General features: G+C 43.3%; 1 protein-coding gene across 1 annotated transcript; it reads left to right on the top strand.

Moving 5' to 3' along the window:
- Positions 1-4,999: 4,999 nt before the first annotated feature.
- On the top strand, positions 5,000-20,331 carry LOC124140966 (transmembrane protein 179B-like). Its single transcript, XM_048388570.1, has 6 exons — positions 5,000-5,031; positions 5,854-6,077; positions 9,607-9,800; positions 12,680-12,826; positions 17,181-17,271; positions 18,501-20,331. Exons 2-6 carry the CDS (start codon positions 5,973-5,975, stop codon positions 18,639-18,641), a joined length of 678 nt encoding a protein of 225 aa, XP_048244527.1. The 5' UTR covers positions 5,000-5,031; positions 5,854-5,972; the 3' UTR covers positions 18,642-20,331.
- Positions 20,332-22,225: the final 1,894 nt, after the last annotated feature.

Genomic DNA, 22,225 nt, shown 5'->3' with positions numbered 1-22,225 from the left:
ATCATGAGCATCGATCTACGCAATTGGGATACGATGACATGCATAGTCAGCGAGCCTGACCACCCCATCCCGTCAGTCACCTCTTGTGAGTTGAGGTGAAATTGGGTTTAACGTCGCGTCCAAGTTTATTGCATTTATATAGCGACGTGCATGCACGTGTGTGTCTGTGGCTGCTTGTACTAGTCCGGACTGATGCCGATTTATAGTGCTAGCTCACTGAGATACCATGCCGCAGTTTAACATGAATACCTCACTCAGACACAGTCGACTCCGAGCCGACCAGTCCTTGTTTTAGCCCCTTAATGTCGAGCGCCAGACAGGGTAACAACAAGTACCATCTTTTAACGTCTTTTGGTATGACGCGGCCGGGGATCGAACCCCGGACCTTCCGCTCTCCGGGCGGACGCTCTACCACAAGACCACGGAGGCGGCGTCACCTCTTGTGACAAGCATGGGTTGCTGAAGACCATTTCTAACTCAGATCTTCACGGGTGGCAGGGTATGTTTAGTGCCGTGTTTACAGGAAACACATCATCACATCCTTTTCGGACGTTTTGGTCGTGTCACTGAAACAGCTATCCAGAAAAATTCTGCTCATACACTTACTGGTCCGTACTGTATTTCATGCCATGATCGGAATATATTTTCTTTTTGCTTACATATCTTGTAGAAAAATATAAACCACTAGGAATATCAGTATTTACCAGTGGGGTTTTATTTTAAAATGTTCATTTACATGTATTTTGAATTTTGATTCCTCCACATTTTTGTTTGCACGACAATGTTTTGTTTCTTTTGGTGACAAATATGAAAACCCCTAGGTCAGACGTACTTAATAGACTTGAAAGGGTGTTAAATTCAGAACTGACTTTTACTTTATGTGAGTTTATTTAAGTATGAACCTTCATACAGCACACGGGGGCACGGGTGGCCCAGTCGTCTAAGGCGCCGCGATTCGCTGTGCAGAGTTGCGTCCCTTGGGCACGCCAGAAACCTATGATTGTGGGTTCGAATCCCGGTTCGCCCCGATTATGTTTCTAGGTTTGTCAGCACCATACCCGTCCTCGTGGGTTTCACAGAAGTGGTAAACGTCTGAGACCTGCATCACCTTGGGCTTTCCTCCCACATTTAGCTGACACGCCGCGATATAACTGGAATACTGTTAAAAGCGGCGTTAAACCCAACTCACTCACTCATACAGCACACCACTACGTTCATACAACTCGCACATAGTTAAAGTCAATTCTTATATCTTTCTAAATCACTATTTATACCTTGAATCATGTAAACATACTTTCATGTAGTACATGTTTACTGTGACGGCCACACATTAACCAGGTGCATCGCGCAATAAAAAAGTTCCTGTAAAGGACAGAGGTGACGTGAGCGTATTTATGCTCAAATATGTTCCAGTTTGGTTAGAACAAAACGATTCAAATAATATTATCATGAGATGAGAAAGGTCTGTTAATAACCACCTCAGGAAATCAATCACAGAGACAGTGCGTCGTCATAATCTACATCAAAGTACAGGACGTCAAAATGGCCGACACGATCAATGTTGGTAATAAACCTGTGGCGATTAAGTGGAAGTGGAAGGTGATCATATAGACGTGTCATATAGATACTGAGGTAAATTAAAATATTGCTGTAAACTGTCACTATCAGTCTAGGAACGGATTGATTCGATAGTGGAGATGTGCATTTATTTTATTTTTTGTTCATTGGAGTGGGTCGTGGTGAGGATATTCGTACACGGGCATGCACTCTAAGCCTCTGACTTTCCACAATATTCACGATTAAGAGGTCCAAATGATCAGGATCAACGCCTTTGTATTCATTCGTACCAGGAAATTCCCATGCGTTTCCATGCGAATGTGGAAATAGTCTGTCAGTGCTTTCGTCATTTCAAGAATACAGCCGCTTGATTAACGTATGAACGTCAAAATGTGTCGTTTAGGAACGTAGTTTAGCGGTCACGTGAACGGCATTTCGTACAGTGGAAAAGCGGTATAACGTGTAAACTTCACATTTACATGTTTAAACATGGATAACTGGCTTGTTCCTGAAGTTATACACCATCCACTTAACCCATTCGAGAGTTATATCACGGAACGTGCCTGTAAGATTTGGGTCTATGCTTAAGATGGATGACAAATGTCTCATTAAAACTTCAGACGATACATTGTAAACATAAAGTCTATAACATCAGCCGAAGACGCTGATATTTATTTTGAATTTATCAGAAATCATGTATCCTTTCAGTTGTATTGATGAAGAGAATCAGCGATGGTCCTGGAACTTGTCTGTATCGAGCTACCAGGAATATCTGACGGTTGCCCAGGTTTGTATTTACAGAGCTATCCGTCAATTTCAACATTGCTATCGACCCAGCTTACGAGCAAGGTAAAGCCTGCTTCAGTGATTGCCTTAGCAAAATCAGGCGTCCTTGAATATTTGAAATGGTTAAGTTGTTGTTTAACGACGCACTCAGAAATAGTCAAGCTATATGACGGCGGTCTGTAAAACATCGAGTCTCGGCCAGACATGATTGACATCATGAGCATCTATCTACGCAATTGGGATACGATGACATGCATCACGCAAGTCATTGAGCCTGACCACCCGATCCCGTTAGTTGCCTCTTACGACAAGCATGGGTTGCAGAAGACCTATTCTGCACCATAGCTTCGTTTCGGAAGTGACGTCATTACAACTATCGATCCTTTCTCTAGCTTAAGACAGGATGTCTTTCGTTCATGATGGTAACCTGATTTTTAGTGTCACACCTTTCATATCGGGCCATATAAAGCTTTTGTTGCAAATGGGTCCAGGGTATTTATCAATATACATGTAGAAGATATAACACACTGGATAATCGAGGAAACTTATAAGGTATTTTCAAGAACTGTAAAATGAACGTATAATATACTTGTCATATGTGTTTCACAATGTGTTTCAAGACATCCTCCTGGGCATCTTTCTTCATCTGGACGCTCCAGGTTGTCCTGGGGATCCTCCACAGTGACAGAAACCTACAGCCCGCAATCCCGAACGTCGGGTAACAGACCAGATTTGAAATTCCGAAAACTCTGGACTGGAAAGCCTGGACGCCGTGTTTCTTCATCCAATGATCATAACGTCATCTGAAAAATAGACTGCCTTCAGTGAATTTTATCTGTAGGGTTCACATTTCATACAGTTTTATTCACTTACTGTCTTAAAATTTCAATGAGTAAAACACAGGTTAACCTACTCGAAACTCGGAATTTCGGATTATCTGCCTGTCGGGATTGACTGATGTTCACCCTTTAATCACAGGGGGAAGATAATCCGTAATTCCTCGTAGCTTTTTGCTTATTCTCTAATCATTTCATACTGGTCAGCCTTTTCAAAGGGTACAATGCAGGGTATTTGTGTACCTACACCAAAATATTCGTCTGGCCTGTAATGGTCTACCTAGTTAAGGGACACGTCTAAGGAACCGAAGTTCACTGCCAAGGTGCGCCCCTGAGCCGTGCCAGAGTTAAATGATCTTGTGTTCGACCCCCGGATTCCTCCTGATTCCCCTTGACTGGTGCCGCCGGTGGGGCAGGGAACGCGCATCTTTTCGCGAACACCTGGTATCAACACAATTTTTATTTTTAAAGTGATTCAATGATTCAATTCCAAATATTGAAGATATAATGGTACAATTGTACTTTTGGAAGAGATTTCTTATGATTTTGATCAGACTACATGTATACACCAGTAGTCCAGTAGGGGGGATACCTACAGGAATACACCAGTACTCCAGTAGAGGGGAAATCTTCATGTATACACCAGTAGTCCAGCAGAGGGGAAACCTACATGTATACACCAGTCGTCAAGTATTAGGTCAGACTACATGTATACACCAGTCGTCAAGTTTTAGGTCAGACTACATGTATACACCAGTAGTCCAGTAGGGGGTCAGACTACATGTATACACCAGTCGTCCAGTAGGGGGTGAGACTACATGTATACACCATGTCGTCCAGTAGGGGGTCAGACTACATGTGTACACCAGTCGTCAAGTATTAGGTCAGATTACATGTATACACCAGTCGTCCAGTAGGGGGTCAGACTACATGTATACACCAGTCGTCAAGTATTAGGTCAGACTACATGTATACACCAGTCGTCCAGTAGGGGGTCAGACTACATGTATACACCAGTCGTCAAGTATAAGGTCTGACTACACGTATACACCAGTCGTCAAGTATTAGGTCAGACTACATGTATACACCAGTCGTCCAGTAGGGGGTCAGACTACATGTATACACCAGTCGTCAAGTATAAGGTCTGACTACATGTATACACCAGTCGTCAAGTATTAGGTCAGACTACATGTATACACCAGTAGTCCAGTAGAAGGTCAGACTACATGTATACACCAGTCGTCCAGTAGAGGGGAAACCTACATGTATACACCAGTAGTCCAGTAGGGGGTCAGACTACATGTATACACCAGTCGTCAAGTATTAGGTCAGACTACATGTGTACACCTGTCGTCAAGTATTAGGTCAGACTACATGTATACACCAGTCGTCCAGTAGGGGGTCAGACTACATGTATACACCAGTCGTCCAGTAGGGGGTCAGACTACATGTATACACCAGTCGTCCAGTAGGGGGTCAGACTACATGTATACACCAGTAGTCAAGTAGAGGGTCAGACTACATGTATACACCAGCAGTCTAGTATAAGGTCTGACTACATGTATACACCAGTAGTCCAGTAGAGGGTCAGACTACATTTATAAACCTACTTGCTGTTTGTGTAACTCGATATGGTTTTTACCGAAATTGTGGTAACACCTCGCAGGAGGGCTTACAATCATTGTAAACCCTTGATAGAACAAAAACTACGAACAGCTTACGAGACGCACGTGCAGATTTCGTGCCATTGCGAGACGCACGTGCAGATTTCGCACCGTTGCGAAACCCACGTGCTGAGGTCGCCGGTTTCATTGACCCGAGTTCACGACTGCAGGCGATTGCTCCGATACAGGTTATACATTTGAGAGTTTTTATTAGTTATTTAATTAAAAACGTTGTCTATGTGATTAGTCAGTTTATAAGTTGGAGAAACCATTTCTCCTCGGGATTACCAACGATTGTAAACCCTGACATTCGGTGACACACCTCGGGGGGCTACACCAGTAGTCTAATGAAGGGGATATCTACATGTATACACCAGTAGTCCAGTACAGGGGAAACATACATGTATACACCAGTAGTCCAGTAGAAGGTCTGACTACATGTATACACCAGTAGTCCAGTAGAGGGTCAGACTACATGTATACACCAGTAGTCCAGTAGAGGGTCACACTACATGTATACACCAGTAGTCCAGTAGAAGGTCTGACTACATGTATACACCAGTAGTCCAGTAGAGGGTCAGACTACATGTATACACCAGTAGTCCAGTAGAGGGTCAGACTACATGTATACACCAGTAGTCCAGTAGAAGGTCTGACTACATGTATACACCAGTTGTTCAGTAGAAGGTCTGACTACATGTATACACCAGTTGTCCAGTAGAAGGTCAGACTACATGTATACACCAGTAGTCCAGTAGAGGGTCACACTACATGTATACACCAGTAGTCCAGAAGAGGGTCAGACTACATGTATACACCTGTAGTCCAGTAGAAGGTCAGACTACATGTATACACCTGTAGTCCAGTAGAGGGTCAGACTACATGTATACACCAGTAGTCCAGAAGAGGGTCAGACTACATGTATACACCAGTAGTCCAGTAGAAGGTCAGACTACATGTATACACCAGTAATCCAGTGGTTGACAGCTTACATGTATGCACAATTGCAGTCATCTGGTATCAGCTGAGTTCAATTCAGAAATCCACCGGGCAGTAAGTCGTCCTTGACCTTGAGAGCTGCTAACTGCACCACTGCACACGGAAGAGCTCCGCCAGTCCACAACACAAGATGCCGTGTATAATAATGGACGTCCAGCTTCTCCTACAGACTTTCCTATACGCTGCTAACATTGTGCTGGGGTTTGCTGTCGCCATACCCCTCGGGATTACCACGGTAGGTATTGATATCCGTGTGCTCCTCTGTAACCTGCATTAGTATATTCCCATGTGTTACAACACTGCCATTGCGACAGCGCCATAGTATGTGTGATACATTCCGTGATTCTAAACAACTTACCTGCAACTTTCAATATCATGTTGTTAAATGAGTAACACGCGTAAATGTCCTTTTAATATACGGGTAGATGATTAAAATCCCCCTTTTTATTTCGAAAAAAATCTTTATTTCTGTATAAATTACCACCAAAGACAATAAATAGATCTTAGTTGTGCACCCCCCCTTTTCAAAAAAGCTGTATCCGCCTCTGCAAGCGTAGTGTCAGGCAGGCTGAACACAAAGCATACCACTTTTAGCCTCCCTCGAGGCGGATGTCTAACTGCTGTGTCCTGTCAAGACACTTGTCTCGTGAGTCTGGGTCTTCCCGGGCCTCATTCCCAAAGTCATGCTTCAGTGATCATAAGGTGATTCTGTAACTTTGATGACAGACACATGATCCGGACACGGGTCAGAGCTGCTGGCCACGATAACAGTAGTGCAGATGTTTTTCATGTGATTTGTATTAACTACACTGTGATTATTTAGAATTATTCAACTTATTTGACCCAGGAAATCTATAAATCTATAAACTCTCTGCTACAACCCAAATCTCATAAGATCAGATCAACCTTTCACCCGACCATGCAATCAAAGCGTCGCTTACCAGATCATGAAAGTGACAATCGGAATGTGTCATAATCATAATCATGCAACCTCGAAAACGTTAACACGGGTATTCCGAACGACATTTACGGCACGTACGATTGATTCGGTCACAATTATTGTTTATCTCTCGCTTCCGTGGGATAAACATTTGAACGGAGGAGGCGTTGCACAGTACGTGGGAAGCACTGCCATACAACCTCAACCATATATAAGACATTCCGGAATATTCGTTTGTTCATTTTTCAAAATTTTAATCGAGAGCTGTGTCAACATATTTTTCAAGCGTAGTCTGAAATGAGAGTCGCCAGGTTGAAACGAGGGTCGTAAAGCTCGAGAAAGCTGCTTTCTAATTGGTTGATGTCCACTACTTGTTAGACATTTCAGTGGTCGGTCAAAGTTCGCGAATGTCGTTCTGACGTGACCCGTAATGGGATGTCCTCAGATCTTTGTTGAGCGGCAGCGAGAACTTAGATCTGATTTTAATGAGATTGCTACAACCCATACCCCTTCAAAGTGAAGACTTATGCAACTCTGCGTGCCGAGCTAAACACCAGGAAGATGTCTATGGATTAACTGCACAGAGAATATTTTCAATCGGTATATTTGAATAATGTCGTAATCATGTGCAAGAAAATGTGTTATACAAACACACCTGGAGCCATATTATGTTTCTATTTTTTTCTCTTTCTCCCTGACCTATATTATTAATACATATTTGCCGGGACCGCCTCCGTGGTCTTGTGGGAGAGCGTCTGCCCGGTTGGTTGGTTGGTTGGTTGGTTGGTTGTTGTTTAACGCCGCACTCAGCAATATTCCAGCTATATGACGGCGGTCTGTAAATAATCGAGTCTGGACCAGACAATTCAGTGATTAATTTCATGAGCATCGATCCACGCAATTGGAATCGATGACATGCATCAACCATGTCAGCGAGCCTGACCACCAGATCCCGTTAGTCGCCTTTTACGACAAGCAGAGTCACCTTTTACGGCAAGCATGGGTTGCTGAAGACCTATTCTACCCCGGAATCTTCACGGGTCTAGGAAATGGTTATGAAATGGATGAAGCAGTCTCTTGCGGCCCCAATGCCATACAGTGTCTGTGTTAGTTGAGGCACTACAATTAGCTGCACAGAGTTGCCTCCCCATAAGCGTGCCAGAGACCTCTGTTCTTGGGTTCCAATCTTAGATTATGTTTCTAGATCTGCCAGCACCATACCCGTGACCAAATTTCACCAAAGCGATTGACTTCTTGGGTCTCCATAGCTTTATTCCACATCAAGCTGAGACGGCGTTATATAACTGAAATTGTCTAGTAATATTTAAAAGGTTGTACAAGCAAACGCCGTTGTATCGAAATTGAAGAGACCTACGTAAATCATTCGCGTTATCCAAGGCTCGACACAAGCGAAAATGATGAATAAAGAAGGAATACGCAGGGATCAAGCTTTAACTTCGAGACAACCGAAAGTGCAACACATGAAAGTTCGACACAACGGGGTTTGACTGTATTTCCGATGTCATCAGTGGAAACTACCGTCATCATCAACTTGTCATCATCAACTTGTCATCGTTTGTGTATGGCGGCGGTGTTGGTTGGACTTGACGGACCCTTGATCCATCAGGGTCAGCCTATGGAATTCAAAACGTCAACGTCTCCGTCTCGATTATCCGCCGAAACAGACTCCAATGGGCACAATAGGCAAAAAGTACACGAATGGATAACTGAAAACCAGTGATGTCCCAAGGTGTTGACGAGAAGGTCCAGCATGTCCTGCTCTATCGGTAGTACCAGTCACCCACGCAATATCAATGCGAAGTTTAATGTCTCGACTGACACATGCTTATTTCCATTGAAGTGAGCACTCTATCTGAACGCGTCCCTTGAACCGTTGATTACAGTGGGTATTTCCAGGAGTATTCGTTACATTTGGTTGTTTGTTGTTTAACGCTACACTCAGCAATATTCCAACTATTTGACGGCGGCCTGTAAGTAATCAGAGTCTTGACCAGACAATCCAGTGATTGAGATCATCAGCATCGATTTACGCTATTGTTATAACATGACACGCATCAACCAAGTCCGCTAGCTTAACCACCCGATCCCGTTAGTCGCCTCTCACGACAAGAAAGTTGCCTCTCACGACAAGAAAGTTGCCTTTTACGGCAAGCATGGGTTGCTGAAGACCTATTCTAAGGCGACAGTTCGATTCCATGCATCATAGTTGCTTTTAAAATTTAAAATTCAAGTTAAACACACCTCTTGAAAAAAGCTACATAAAATAGCGATTTGTATCAATCGTATCTTGTATTATTGTTTAGGTAAATCACATTACTTTCCAGTCTTTACAAATTAGGTTATATTTTTTTATATTGAATTGCAGAAACCAAAACGTTGATCTATTGACATATTTTGCGACTGTTCCGTGGCAAGATGTATATAATTCTCCGTTCAACTGCTTTCTTTGCATCATCATATGGTTCTGCCCAAATGAAGAAACTAAAGTCCGTGTACCCTTTCAGCAGATATCAGTGGTGTTGTAAATGAAAATATTTAAACTACCGGGCAAAAGTACACACCCATAAATGATAATGGCTTAAAATGAAACAAACAAGAAATGGTTATACGAGGGAGATGTGTTTGTCACGGGTATATTACATGCATCATATCAATCTCACGACAGGTGACGTGCACGGGACGTCTCAAGGAACATCGAGGTTGCTACACAGTACATTGTAATTAACAGAGAGAAGTGTGAATGTGTAAAGACATTTACTTGTTTTGTCTGGCAGTTTATTTATCAAGTTATTTATGTTTTCAGGGAGATTTTGATGGAGGCTGTATTCTCTATGCGGGCATGGATTGGACTAGAAAGCCTAGGCCTTCGATCTTGCTATCACATGGTATCAACTGCAAGTTTGGAATCTCCGTCAGTGTTTTTTTTTGTATAGTCTATGGCCTTGGTATGCTCAGCTATCACGTGTACGTCCTGACAAGGAAAGATCCACGTATTGGGTAAGTGAGGTTTATGACGATTGTCTCTTACATATTTCAACGTGGAACTTCAACCTGATGTTATTTTGAACTTTTGCTGTTTAAACATCTCCTCAGAAATGATATTTTTTGGTAAACTGAAAGTCAAGGCTCCGCTTGGTATCAAACATTCTACCATAACACCGAAGAATGCTTGAAAATATCAGACCGCCTCCGTGGTCTAATGGTAGAGCGTCCGCCCGAAGAGCGGGGGTCGATAACAAAAGACGTTAAAGATGGTACTTGTTGTGACCCGGTCTGGCGCTCGGCATTATGGGTCTAAAAGAAGGACCGGCCCGCTCGGAGTTAGTATACTGTGTCTGAGTGGAGTATGCATGTTAAACTGTGGCATGGTATCTCAGTGAGCTTGCACTATAAATCGGCATCAGTCCGGACTAGTACAAGCACACACACACACAGACACACACACAGACACACACACACACACACACACACACACACACACACACACACACACACACACACACACACACACACACACACACACACACACACACACAGTGATTGCCGATAGCCCATTAGATATGTATACGTTCGATATCCGAACACTATCAGATGTTTCACTTACCGGTACTCTCCTCAAGCTCTTGGTCACAACAGCTTACGGAACTTAGAGTATCACGTACAATTAAGTAGAACAAAAATTAGCAGTCTCTCACGTCGCGCAAGTACGGCTCGTCCTCAGCTCAAAACCGAAGACATTCAGACATACTTCAGACTGGTCCCGATGGTTGCGCGAGCAGGCGCATTTCCACCAGTAAATCCTCAGGGCAACCCCTGGCTCATGCAAATAGTACATACAACCCAGTGAACAACAAGTAAGTCAAGTTCAGCCAGATCGACGTTTTGGGTGGAGAGACAGTAATTCTGAATATGTATTACTGTTAGGGAGTTGGGAAAGAAAGCCAAATCCTTTTATTTATTTATTTTAGAAATAAATAACATATTTTGTCAGTTACCATTTCTACAACCAGTCACCCCTACAATGGAGATGTAATGTTGATTTCCAAGAAATGACTTGGTTGAGTCCAATCATTGCAACATGTTGCGATGAAACTCTACATCTATAGTGGGTTACTGTTTATTCAATTGTCATTATGCTTTCCAAATGAGTACTGAACTAAAACCTTCATGTTGTCATGGTAGAATAAAGATACACCTACTGTTTCGAAATTTGAGGTAGTCTAAATGTAGATTAGAGACCCCTTAACAGTTTTATTCCAAATTATAAAAGAGGTATCTAATCTACAGTTTGACTACCAATTTCAAAACTCGGTAAGCAGGTTTACCTTCTAATTGGGACTACCGTCCTTTGTGACTGATGTCATTATGGTCGTTATTTCAGGTCGAAAATGCTTTCAAGTCTAAGATGTGAGTGATACACTATGGCTGCAGTTTAAGGTAAAACATATGGGGTATAATCTTTTTTCTGTTTTTCGTCAGGTCAGAGTTGTGGAGGATACTCCTGTGGCTATTATTTCAGGTCAAAGCTGTGGGACCTACTCAAATGGATGTTGTTTCAGGTCAGAGATTTGAGTGATACACCTATAGCTGTTTCAGGTCAAATATGTGTGCCCAACTCCTATTGCTGTTTTTTTCAGGTCAGACATGTTGTTAATATTCCTATGGCTGCTGTTCCAGATCAAAGATATGAGTCATACACCTATGGCTGCGGTTCATGTAGAAAATGTGGACCCTACTCCTATGGCTGTTGTTTCAGGTCAAAGATGTGGAACCTACTCCTATGGCTCTTGTTTCAGGTCAAAGATGTGGACCCTACTCCTATGGCTGTTGTTTCAGGTCAAAGATGTGGACCCTACTCCTATGGCTGTTGTTTCAGGTCAAAGATGTGGAACCTACTCCTATGGCTCTTATTTCAGGTCAAAGATGTGGAACCTACTCCTATGGCTCTTGTTTCAGGTCAAAGATGTGGACCCTACTCCTATGGCTGTTGTTTCAGGTCAAAGATGTGGAACCTACTCCTATGGCTCTTTTTTCAGGTCAAAGATGTGGAACCTACTCCTATGGCTCTTATTTCAGGTCAAAGATGTGGAACCTACTCCTATGGCTCTTGTTTCAGGTCAAAGATGTGGACCCTACTCCTATGGCTGTTGTTTCAGGTCAAAGATGTGGACCCTACTCCTATGGCTCTTATTTCAGGTCAAAGATGTGGAACCTACTCCTATGGCTGTTGTTTCAGGTCAAAGATGTGGAACCTACTCCTATGGCTGTTGTTTCAGGTCAAAGATGTGGACCCTACTCCTATGGCTCTTGTTTCAGGTCAAAGATGTGGACCCTACTCCTATGGCTGTTGTTTCAGGTCAAAGATGTGGAACCTACTCCTATGGCTGTTGTTTCAGGTCAAAGATGTGGAACCTACTCCTATGGCTCTTGTTTCAGGTCAAAGATGTGGACCCTACTCCTATGGCTGTTGTTTCAGGTCAAAGATGTGGACCCTACTCCTATGGCTCTTGTTTCAGGTCAAAGATGTGGACCCTACTCCTATGGCTCTTATTTCAGGTCAAAGATGTGGAACCTACTCCTATGGCTGTTGTTTCAGGTCCAAGATGTGGAACCTACTCCTATGGCTCTTGTTTCAGGTCAAAGATGTGGACCCTACTCCTATGGCTGTTGTTTCAGGTCAAAGATGTGGACCCTACTCCTATGGCTGTTGTTTCAGGTCAAAGATGTGGAACCTACTCCTATGGCTCTTATTTCAGATCAAAGATGTGGAACCTATTCCTATGGCTCTTATTTCAGGTCAAAGATGTGGAACCTACTCCTATGGCTCTTGTTTCAGGTCAAAGATGTGGACCCTACTCCTATGGCTGTTGTTTCAGGTCAAAGATGTGGGTGATACCGTTCATCCTGCTGAATTCAGTCATCACTTTTGTGACGTTCATCGCCTCTTGTATGATCAGTGTTGGGTTAAAGATGTTCTGTGATGCTTTTCTCAAGGGTAGAAACTTTGGCCGAAATATTAACAGGTAAGCAATGAAATAAAGAGTGTTTTGAACAAATTGTTCATCCTCAACAATAAGCATCAACCAGAAAACAACAGTACACTGATCCCGACAACACCAGTCATCCACCTAACAACAGTTCACCCATCCCGACAACACCAGTTATCCACCTAACAACAGTTCACTCATCTCGACAACACCAGTCATCCACCTAACAACAGTACACTCATCCCGACAACACCAATCATCCACCTCACAACAGTACACTCATCCCGACAACAGCAGCCATCCACCTAACAACAGTACACTCATCCCGACAACAGCAGTCATCCACCTAACAACAGTTCACTCATCCCGACAACACCAATCATCCACCTCACAACAGTACACTCATCCCGACAACAGCAGTCATCCACCTAACAACAGTTCACTCATCCCGACAACAGCAGCCATCCACCTAACAACAGTACACTCATCCCGACAACAGCAGTCATCCACCTAACAACAGTTCACTCATCCCGACAACAGCAGCCATCCACCTAACAACAGTACACTCATCCCGACAACAGCAGTCATCCACCTAACAACAGTACACTCATCCCCACAACACCAGTCATCCACCTAACAACAGTTCACTCATCCCGACAACAACAATCATCCACCTCACAACAGTACACTCATCCCGACAACAGCAGCCATCCACCTAACAACAGTACACTCATCCCGACAACAGCAGCCATCCACCAAACAACAGTACACTCATCCCGACAACAGCAGTCATCCACCTAACAACAGTTCACTCATCCCGACAACAGCAGCCATCCACCTAAAAACAGTACACTCATCCCGACAACAGCAGTCATCCACCTAACAACAGTACACTCATCCCGACAACAGCAGTCATCCACCTAACAACAGTGCACTCATCCCGACAACAGCAGCCATCCACCTAAGAACAGTACACTCATCCCGACAACAGCAGTCATCCACCTAACAACAGTACACTCATCCCGACAACACCAGTCATCCACCTAACAACAGTACACTCATCCCGACAACAGCAGCCATCCACCTAACAACAGATCACCCATCTCGACAACACCAGTCATCCACCTAACAACAGTACACTCATCCCGACAACAGCAGTCATCCACCTAAGAACAGTTTACTCATCCTGACAACACCAATCATCCACCTAACAACAGTACACTCATCCCGACAACAGCAGCCATCCACCTAACAACAGTACACTCATCCCGACAACAGCAGTCATCCCGACAACAGTACACTCATCCCGACAACAGCAGTCATCCCGACAACAGTACACTCATCCCGACACGGCAGCCATCCACCTTACAACAGTACACTCATCCCGACAACAGCAGTCATCCACCTAACAACAGTACACTCATCCCGACAACAGCAGCCATCCACCTAACAACAGTTCACCCATCTCGACAACACCAGTCATCCACCTAACAGTACACTCATCCCGACAACAGCAGTCATCCACCTAACAACAGTACACTCATCCCGACAACAGCAGTCATCCACCTTACAATAGTACACTCATCCCGACAACAGCAGTCATCCACCTAAGAACAGTACACTCATCCCGACAACAGCAGTAATCCACCAAACAACAGTATACTTATCCCGGCAACACCAGTCATCCACCGAACAACAGTACACTCATCCCGACAACAGCAGTCATCCACCTAACAATAGTACACTCATCCCGACAACACCAGTCATCCACCTAACAACAGTTCACTCATCCCGACAACAACAATCATCCACCTCACAACAGTACACTCATCCCGACAACAGCAGCCATCCACCTAACAACAGTACACTCATCCCGACAACAGCAGCCATCCACCTAACAACAGTACACTCATCCCGACAACAGCAGTCATCCACCTAACAACAGTTCACTCATCCCGACAACAGCAGCCATCCACCTAACAACAGTACACTCATCCCGACAACAGCAGTCATCCACCTAACAACAGTACACTCATCCCGACAACAGCAGTCATCCACCTAACAACAGTGCACTCATCCCGACAACAGCAGCCATCCACCTAAGAACAGTACACTCATCCCGACAACAGCAGTCATCCACCTAACAACAGTACACTCATCCCGACAACACCAGTCATCCACCTAACAACAGTACACTCATCCCGACAACAGCAGCCATCCACCTAACAACAGTTCACCCATCTCCACAACACCAGTCATCCACCTAACAACAGTACACTCATCCCGACAACAGCAGTCATCCACCTAAGAACAGTTTACTCATCCTGACAACACCAATCATCCACCTAACAACAGTACACTCATCCCGACAACAGCAGCCATCCACCTAACAACAGTACACTCATCCCGACAACAGCAGTCATCCCGACAACAGTACACTCATCCCGACAACAGCAGTCATCCCGACAACAGTACACTCATCCCGACACGGCAGCCATCCACCTTACAACAGTACACTCATCCCGACAACAGCAGTCATCCACCTAACAACAGTACACTCATCCCGACAACAGCAGCCATCCACCTAACAACAGTTCACCCATCTCGACAACACCAGTCATCCACCTAACAGTACACTCATCCCGACAACAGCAGTCATCCACCTAACAACAGTACACTCATCCCGACAACAGCAGTCATCCACCTTACAATAGTACACTCATCCCGACAACAGCAGTCATCCACCTAAGAACAGTACACTCATCCCGACAACAGCAGTCATCCACCAAACAACAGTATACTTATCCCGGCAACACCAGTCATCCACCGAACAACAGTACACTCATCCCGACAACAGCAGTCATCCACCTAACAATAGTACACTCATCCCGACAACAGCAGTCATCCATCTAACAACAGTACACTCATCCCGACAACAGCAGTTGTCCACCTAACAACAGTTCACCCATCCCGACAACACCAGCCATCCACGTAACAACAGTACACTCATCCCGACAACAGCAGTCATCCATCTAACAACAGTACACTCATCCCGACAACACCAGTCATCCACGTAACAACAGTACACTCATCCCGACAACACCAGTCATCCATCTAACAACAGTACACTCATCCCGACAACAGCAGCCATCCACCAAACAACAGTTTACTTATCCCGACAACAGCAGCCACCCACCAAACAACAGTACACTCATCCCGACAACAGCAGTCATCCACCTAACAACAGTTCACTCATCCCGACAACAGCAGCCATCCACCTAACAACAGTTCACTCATCCAGACAACAGCAGCCATCCACCAAACAACAGCTCACTCATCCCGACAACAGCAGCCATCCACCTAACAACAGTTCACTCATCCCGACAACAGCAGCCATCCACCTAACAACAGTTCACTCATCCCGACAACAGCAGTCATCCACCTAACAATAGTTCACTCATCCCAACAACAGCAGCCATCCACCAAACAACAGTACACTCATCCCGACAACAGCAGCCATCCACCAAACAACAGTTTACTTATCCCGACAACAGCAGCCATCCACCAAACAACAGTACACTCATCCCGACAACAGCAGTCATCCCGACAACAGTACACTCGTCCCGACAACAGCAGTCATCCACCTAACAACAGTTCACTCATCCCGACAACAGCAGCCATCCACCAAACAACAGTACACTCATCCCGACAACAGCAGTCATCAACCAAACAACAGTTCACTCATCCCGACAACAGCAGCCATCCACCAAACAACAGTTTACTCATCCCGACAACACCAGTCATCCATCTAACAACAGTTCACTCATCCCGACAACAGCAGCCATCAACCAAACAACAGTTCACTCATCCCGACAACAGCAGCCATCAACCAAACAACAGTTCACTCATCCCGACAACAGCAGCCATCCACCAAACAACAGTACATTCATCCCGACAACAGCAGCCTTCCACCGAACAACAGTATACTGATGCAAAACGCATCACTCAACAATAAAACACATCACACAGTAGCAATGAACATCACATGACAATGGCAAATCGCTCCACTCAACAATAATACACATTACTCAACAATAATAGACATCAGCCAGCAACGATACACAACCTGTACAATTAATACACTTTTTTATAAAAACTTTCCATATTTATAAGAAATCTCTGAGTCTTTAAGCTGTTGAGTAAAACATTGAGTGAAGCATTGAGTAAACCTTTGAGAGAAGCATTGAGAAAAAACGATCATTTCATGTGACACAAGTCATATTCTGGCCTCCTCCTTCTACCTGCCCTGATGACAGATGTTATACGTTTATACATCCATAACAATACAAATAACTCTTTCATAAATCATTTTCATAATGTATTATTCTAGTTGTACCGACGCACAGAAATGGGGCTGGTTTGTACATGACACAGACTACAAGATTCAGGATAACTTCTACACTTACCTGACAGTGACACAGGTAGGCTTGCTCAGTAACATTAAACCGTGACATGACTCGAGGAGCATCATATGGTTACACAGATGACTTCACATGTGTTTGTGGCGGGTGACACCTGTGGGGCAGGATACGCTCATCTTTTCGTGAACAAACGGTGTCATCACTATTTGATAGTGATTCATAAACACATGGTCAGGATGTCGTCGGAATCGTACAATGGGCCTTTCTTAAAATTAAGGCAATGTTTTTGTCGCTTTTTTTCTCTGTGGTTGACAATAACCTCTATATCAGTTATTCAAATATGGCCAAAATATCAAGAACAGATTCCTACCAATTGGATCGAGACTTTAAAATCCTTATGGATTTAGTATAACAGACTTTAATCAAAATCACCCAACTTATGTATTCTTAATCCTAATTAATAGGCTTTCTGTCTTATTGGCTTCCTAGACCGCCTCCGTGGTCTAGTGGTAGAGCGTCTGCCCGGAATGTGGAAGGTCCGGGGTTCGATCCCCGGCCGCGTCATATCAAAAGACGTTAAAAGATGGTACTTGTTGTTACCCTGTCTGGCGCTCGGCATTAAGGGGCTAAAACAAGGACTGGTCGGCTCGGAGTCAGTATACTGTGTCTGAGTGGGGTTAAACTGCGGCATGGTATCTCAGTGAGCTAGCACTATAAATCGGCATCATTCCGGACTAGTACAAGCAGCCACACAAACACACACACGTACATGCACGTCGCTATATAAGTGCAATAATCTTGGACGCGACGTTAAACCCCATTTCACCTCACCTCACCTATATATATCTTGTACCATGTTCATTATTCCGCCTTGCTTGACAACGTTATACAGATCGATACCGAAACGTCGCCTTTACATTAAATAGACAAGTTGTTATCAACTACTAGGAATGGTTGTGTTGCTTTATTTACTACCGCTGTTGGTACTGGTCTTCATAGCTGGGCGAAAACTAAGATGAAGCTAAGTTTCTCCTTGTGGATCGGTTGATTTATTGGGAAGCAAAATATTGATCATTGGATCTGTAGTCATCTTGATCTAATATCTGTAAATCGTGGGTTTGTCTGGTCCAGGCGCCATTGTATTTGCAGGCGGGTATGGGATGAAGATTGACAGTTGCTTTGTGCATTGAACTGGTTGAGGACTGATATTGTGTGTGGTGGCGCCACCCCACCCTTTCCGTTCCAGGGCGGTAACCTGACAGTGTACTGGTACTGTTTTCTTGTTTCAGATTGCAACATGGGCCACCTTCCTGGTGTGGGTACTTCAAGTAGTGCTAGGAATCATCAGATTTGCAAGGAACCGACGCCTGGCCAGGGCGCAAGAGAACACGGACCTTGGGAACTTTGCATCGGCCTCCCCTTCAGCGTGATAATGTTTCACGTCAGTTTCTGTTTTCGTGGGTGCCTTAACGACTACGACAAACTGTGTATACCTTTCTTTGCACGATTGTTGAGGGGTTTTCAAAGGTGAAAAGTATGGCGACCTTGACCTCGACCTCAACCCAGCAGGGAATGACATCCTCATCCGTTTTACGAATATCTGGTAACGTCATTGTATTAGATTATTATTTTTAATGCGTTCGTTTCTTCGTTTTGTTTGCCTGACATAACAACATAATGTCCATGAAGTCACTTGTGTTTCTAATACCGGTTCTACACCCGCCTAAATCCCAGTGACATTAAATAAGATATTTTAGTCCGATACGATACCTCTGTGCGTGTACTACTGACACGCGGACTTTGTTTGTCCAATGTAGCCAATCAGATGTTACCTTTCTAAGCGATTCGGCTTCACTTTTTTACCTCCTTGATTCGGAAATTGCAATTTATAAAACTTATGAATTAACGTATTTAATGTCATGGGGCGGCTTTGTTTCTGTTTGCTCTGGGAACTGCCAACTGTATTCGTTTTCGAGGTACAAAAATCAGATATGATTGTATGAATGCTTCGTTCACTCTTACGGAGAATTTAAAAGCCTCGACACTGGCAATATCATTAAAATCAGATCTTAGTTCTCGCTATGCTAAACAAAGCTTTGTTTAGCGGTAGCGAAAACTAAGATCTGATTTTAATGAGATTGTGACACTGGCTGATTCGAAAGTTCATCTGACACAACCTCTACCCTCCGACCTTGATACAGTGTCGGTATCGTATCGGAGGTGTATATTCCTTATTCATTTCGCACATTGTACATTGAGATAGTCAGATCCACAATGGACATTAAAGAGCTTCTAATATTCAGGGAATGGAATATATACAATGAAAGGTTTTTCATGGTTTCAGAATGACATGACAGCAATATGTTAAATTTATGCAATGTAGGATGGACATGATATTTTCCCGGAATATATTTGTTTCTAAGATTGTTATATGTTTTACAAATAAACAGAAAATGGTATTCGTTTTCGATAAGACCAGTGTTACATAAATTTAGGTTACAAACTCTTTGGTCGCTTGGGACATTGTTATATCTGCCCACGTCAATACGGAGTGCATGAGAACTATGATGGTGGGAAAGCACTGTACGACATTTATCAATATTGCTATTTAGAAGATACGGTTCAACACAAAAATCTAATTTAAATAAAGAACAGGTATGCATTTTAGAACTACTAGCAATATCTGAATGCCATTCTTGTTCATGAATATATTTTAATCGTGATACAAATTCCAATACAAATAGTTTTGGATAAGAAACTGATCGGTTTTCCCAAATTTAGAAAAGATATTTTTAACCACGGATACTCAATTAATCTTGCCATTTACAGCTTCTTTAAACAACAGATGATAGCTCTTTCTTGGGTAACGACTATTAGGCATAGGTATAACCTTAACCGTATCGGAGGTACAGATATGATGTTAATGTGATGAAGTTTTTACACGCTTCCAGCGATGATCAGACCTCGTGGTAAATGGGTACTCCAAATGTCTGATCAGTGTATTGTAAATATATTTGAATTACCGTATTCGACGTAATAAGCGGCGATATTTGCTATTATATTGGCTAGTGAACAATCCCAATTAGCACCCCTTCCGATTGATCAATGTACAAAAGACTTATTTATTCGCGTAAAATACGCACTCGTGTGTTTATATGCACCCTTAATTACGGGAAAATAAACTCTGGAAAAATATATCTGTCGTATATAAACATTTCAGGCTGTCAGCATAAACCACGAACTTTATCTTTCAACTCTGTTTTTTTTTCAACAAAATAATATTCTAATAAGAGCCCCCTATTTCTAATTTGAGAGTGCCTTGGGCCCTTATTACGTCGAATACGGTGAAACAGTTGTGTTCACATCTACCATTTTGATGTATATTTTTTTAATGTTTAGTTTGTAATATATTGTCTTGTACCACCGTTGGTGTGGTTGCGAGAAATAAAATGAACCTGAATCCAAGAATTATCTTTGGAAAGACCTACGTATCGCCGGTCGTAGGGCTTTGAGTTTCGGTATCAGAATGGGGTTACTGGCTTGTATCAATTCGTATTACAGTCACAAGGAGACTCTAGTGAGTGAGTGAGAATGGTTAAACGCCGCTTTAAACAATATACTTGTTATAGCACGAGATGTAGGTTCGCCCCGATTATTTTTCTAGGTTTGTCAGCACCATACCCGTGTTCGTGGGTTTCACCGAAGTGGTAAACGTCTGAGACCTGCATCCCTTCGGGCCTTCCTCACAAGTTAAGCTGACACGCCGCGATATAACTGGAATACTGTTAAAAGCGGCGTAAAACTGAGCTCACTCACTCACTCGTTGTCGTTGGTGGCCTATAATCCCAAAGGCACATTATTGTTTTTTTCTAAATCATTACATCCACGTCTTAGTCTGATATAATCCTTTATCATATAATGGGTAGGTTTCTCGGCAGGATAAAGCCAACGGATAAAAACGATATCCGTTGGGGTCATATGTGGATAGAGATGCAAATATCAAAGGTCAAGTGGGACTACTTTCACTGTTTATAAACAAACATGGCGTCGCCCTCATCATTCGGCGATCGAGTCAGAATTAACCATCGGGAATCTGGATAAACTACAGGGATAATTGCTATCATTATCAAAAGAACAGTCTAATATACTGAAAATCAGTCTCTAACTGTGACGTAGCTAAGGCATTTTATGAGTTTGGGCTACTTTAGAGATATAAATTTCGAAACAATTTTGCGAGGGCACGAGGCCTAGCCAGGCGGGATCAGTAGCCATATCTGTGCTTGTAGACCTCTGCGGCTTGAAACCTTCTCCACAAATTACAATAGTTGGATTTGTCCGAAATGTGTTTGAATTGTTACCTTGTTTCGTTTTGTCGCTGTGTGTACATCTGACTACACTTCTTAACGTTATGACAGGACAGACCGACTGTCAACAACGACTGACCGTGGCCGTGACGTCTCATAGACTAGGGTTAGAGTAGCTTCCCTTTGACAAAGGGCAGTTACTCTAGCGGACAGACAGATGGATTGCCGCGAAAGGCAATTAAAAACAATTGTTGTTTTGCGTATATGTTGCTTCGCCACTGTATAAGAAACAGATTTCAGTTGGAACTATATTGGCTAGTGTCACTGTCCGACTGACACATCACTTACCCTGTGACGTAATAAATATTAATGCGCGCATTCCCGAAAAACTCGCAATGTTTCGGTTATGTATGTGAGAGAGGGAAAGCGATTTTGAAGCACAGAATTAAAGAATGACATTATATGATAAAGAGGTTATCACGCTTGTGTGTTAGGGGATGGTAAATATCCTGTATTAGGAATAAACACTATGTATTTAGCGAGCCTTGGCGACAATGTTTATTCCTAATGCAGGATATTTACCATCCCCAAACACACTCGCTTGATAACCTCTATGTATGCAAGGAAATGCACGTGTAATAGAGGTTATCATATGACATTATATACATGGACTGGAGAACTGTTTGTAGATTGTCGTTAAAATACAACAA

Source organism: Haliotis rufescens, unplaced genomic scaffold (genome assembly GCF_023055435.1).
Source record: "Haliotis rufescens isolate VD_foot unplaced genomic scaffold, xgHalRufe1.0.p SCAF_73, whole genome shotgun sequence".
Classification (NCBI taxonomy): domain Eukaryota; kingdom Metazoa; phylum Mollusca; class Gastropoda; order Lepetellida; family Haliotidae; genus Haliotis; species Haliotis rufescens.
The sequence above is the reverse complement of the archived record's forward strand: the minus strand, read 5'-3'. Positions and strand labels throughout refer to the sequence as shown.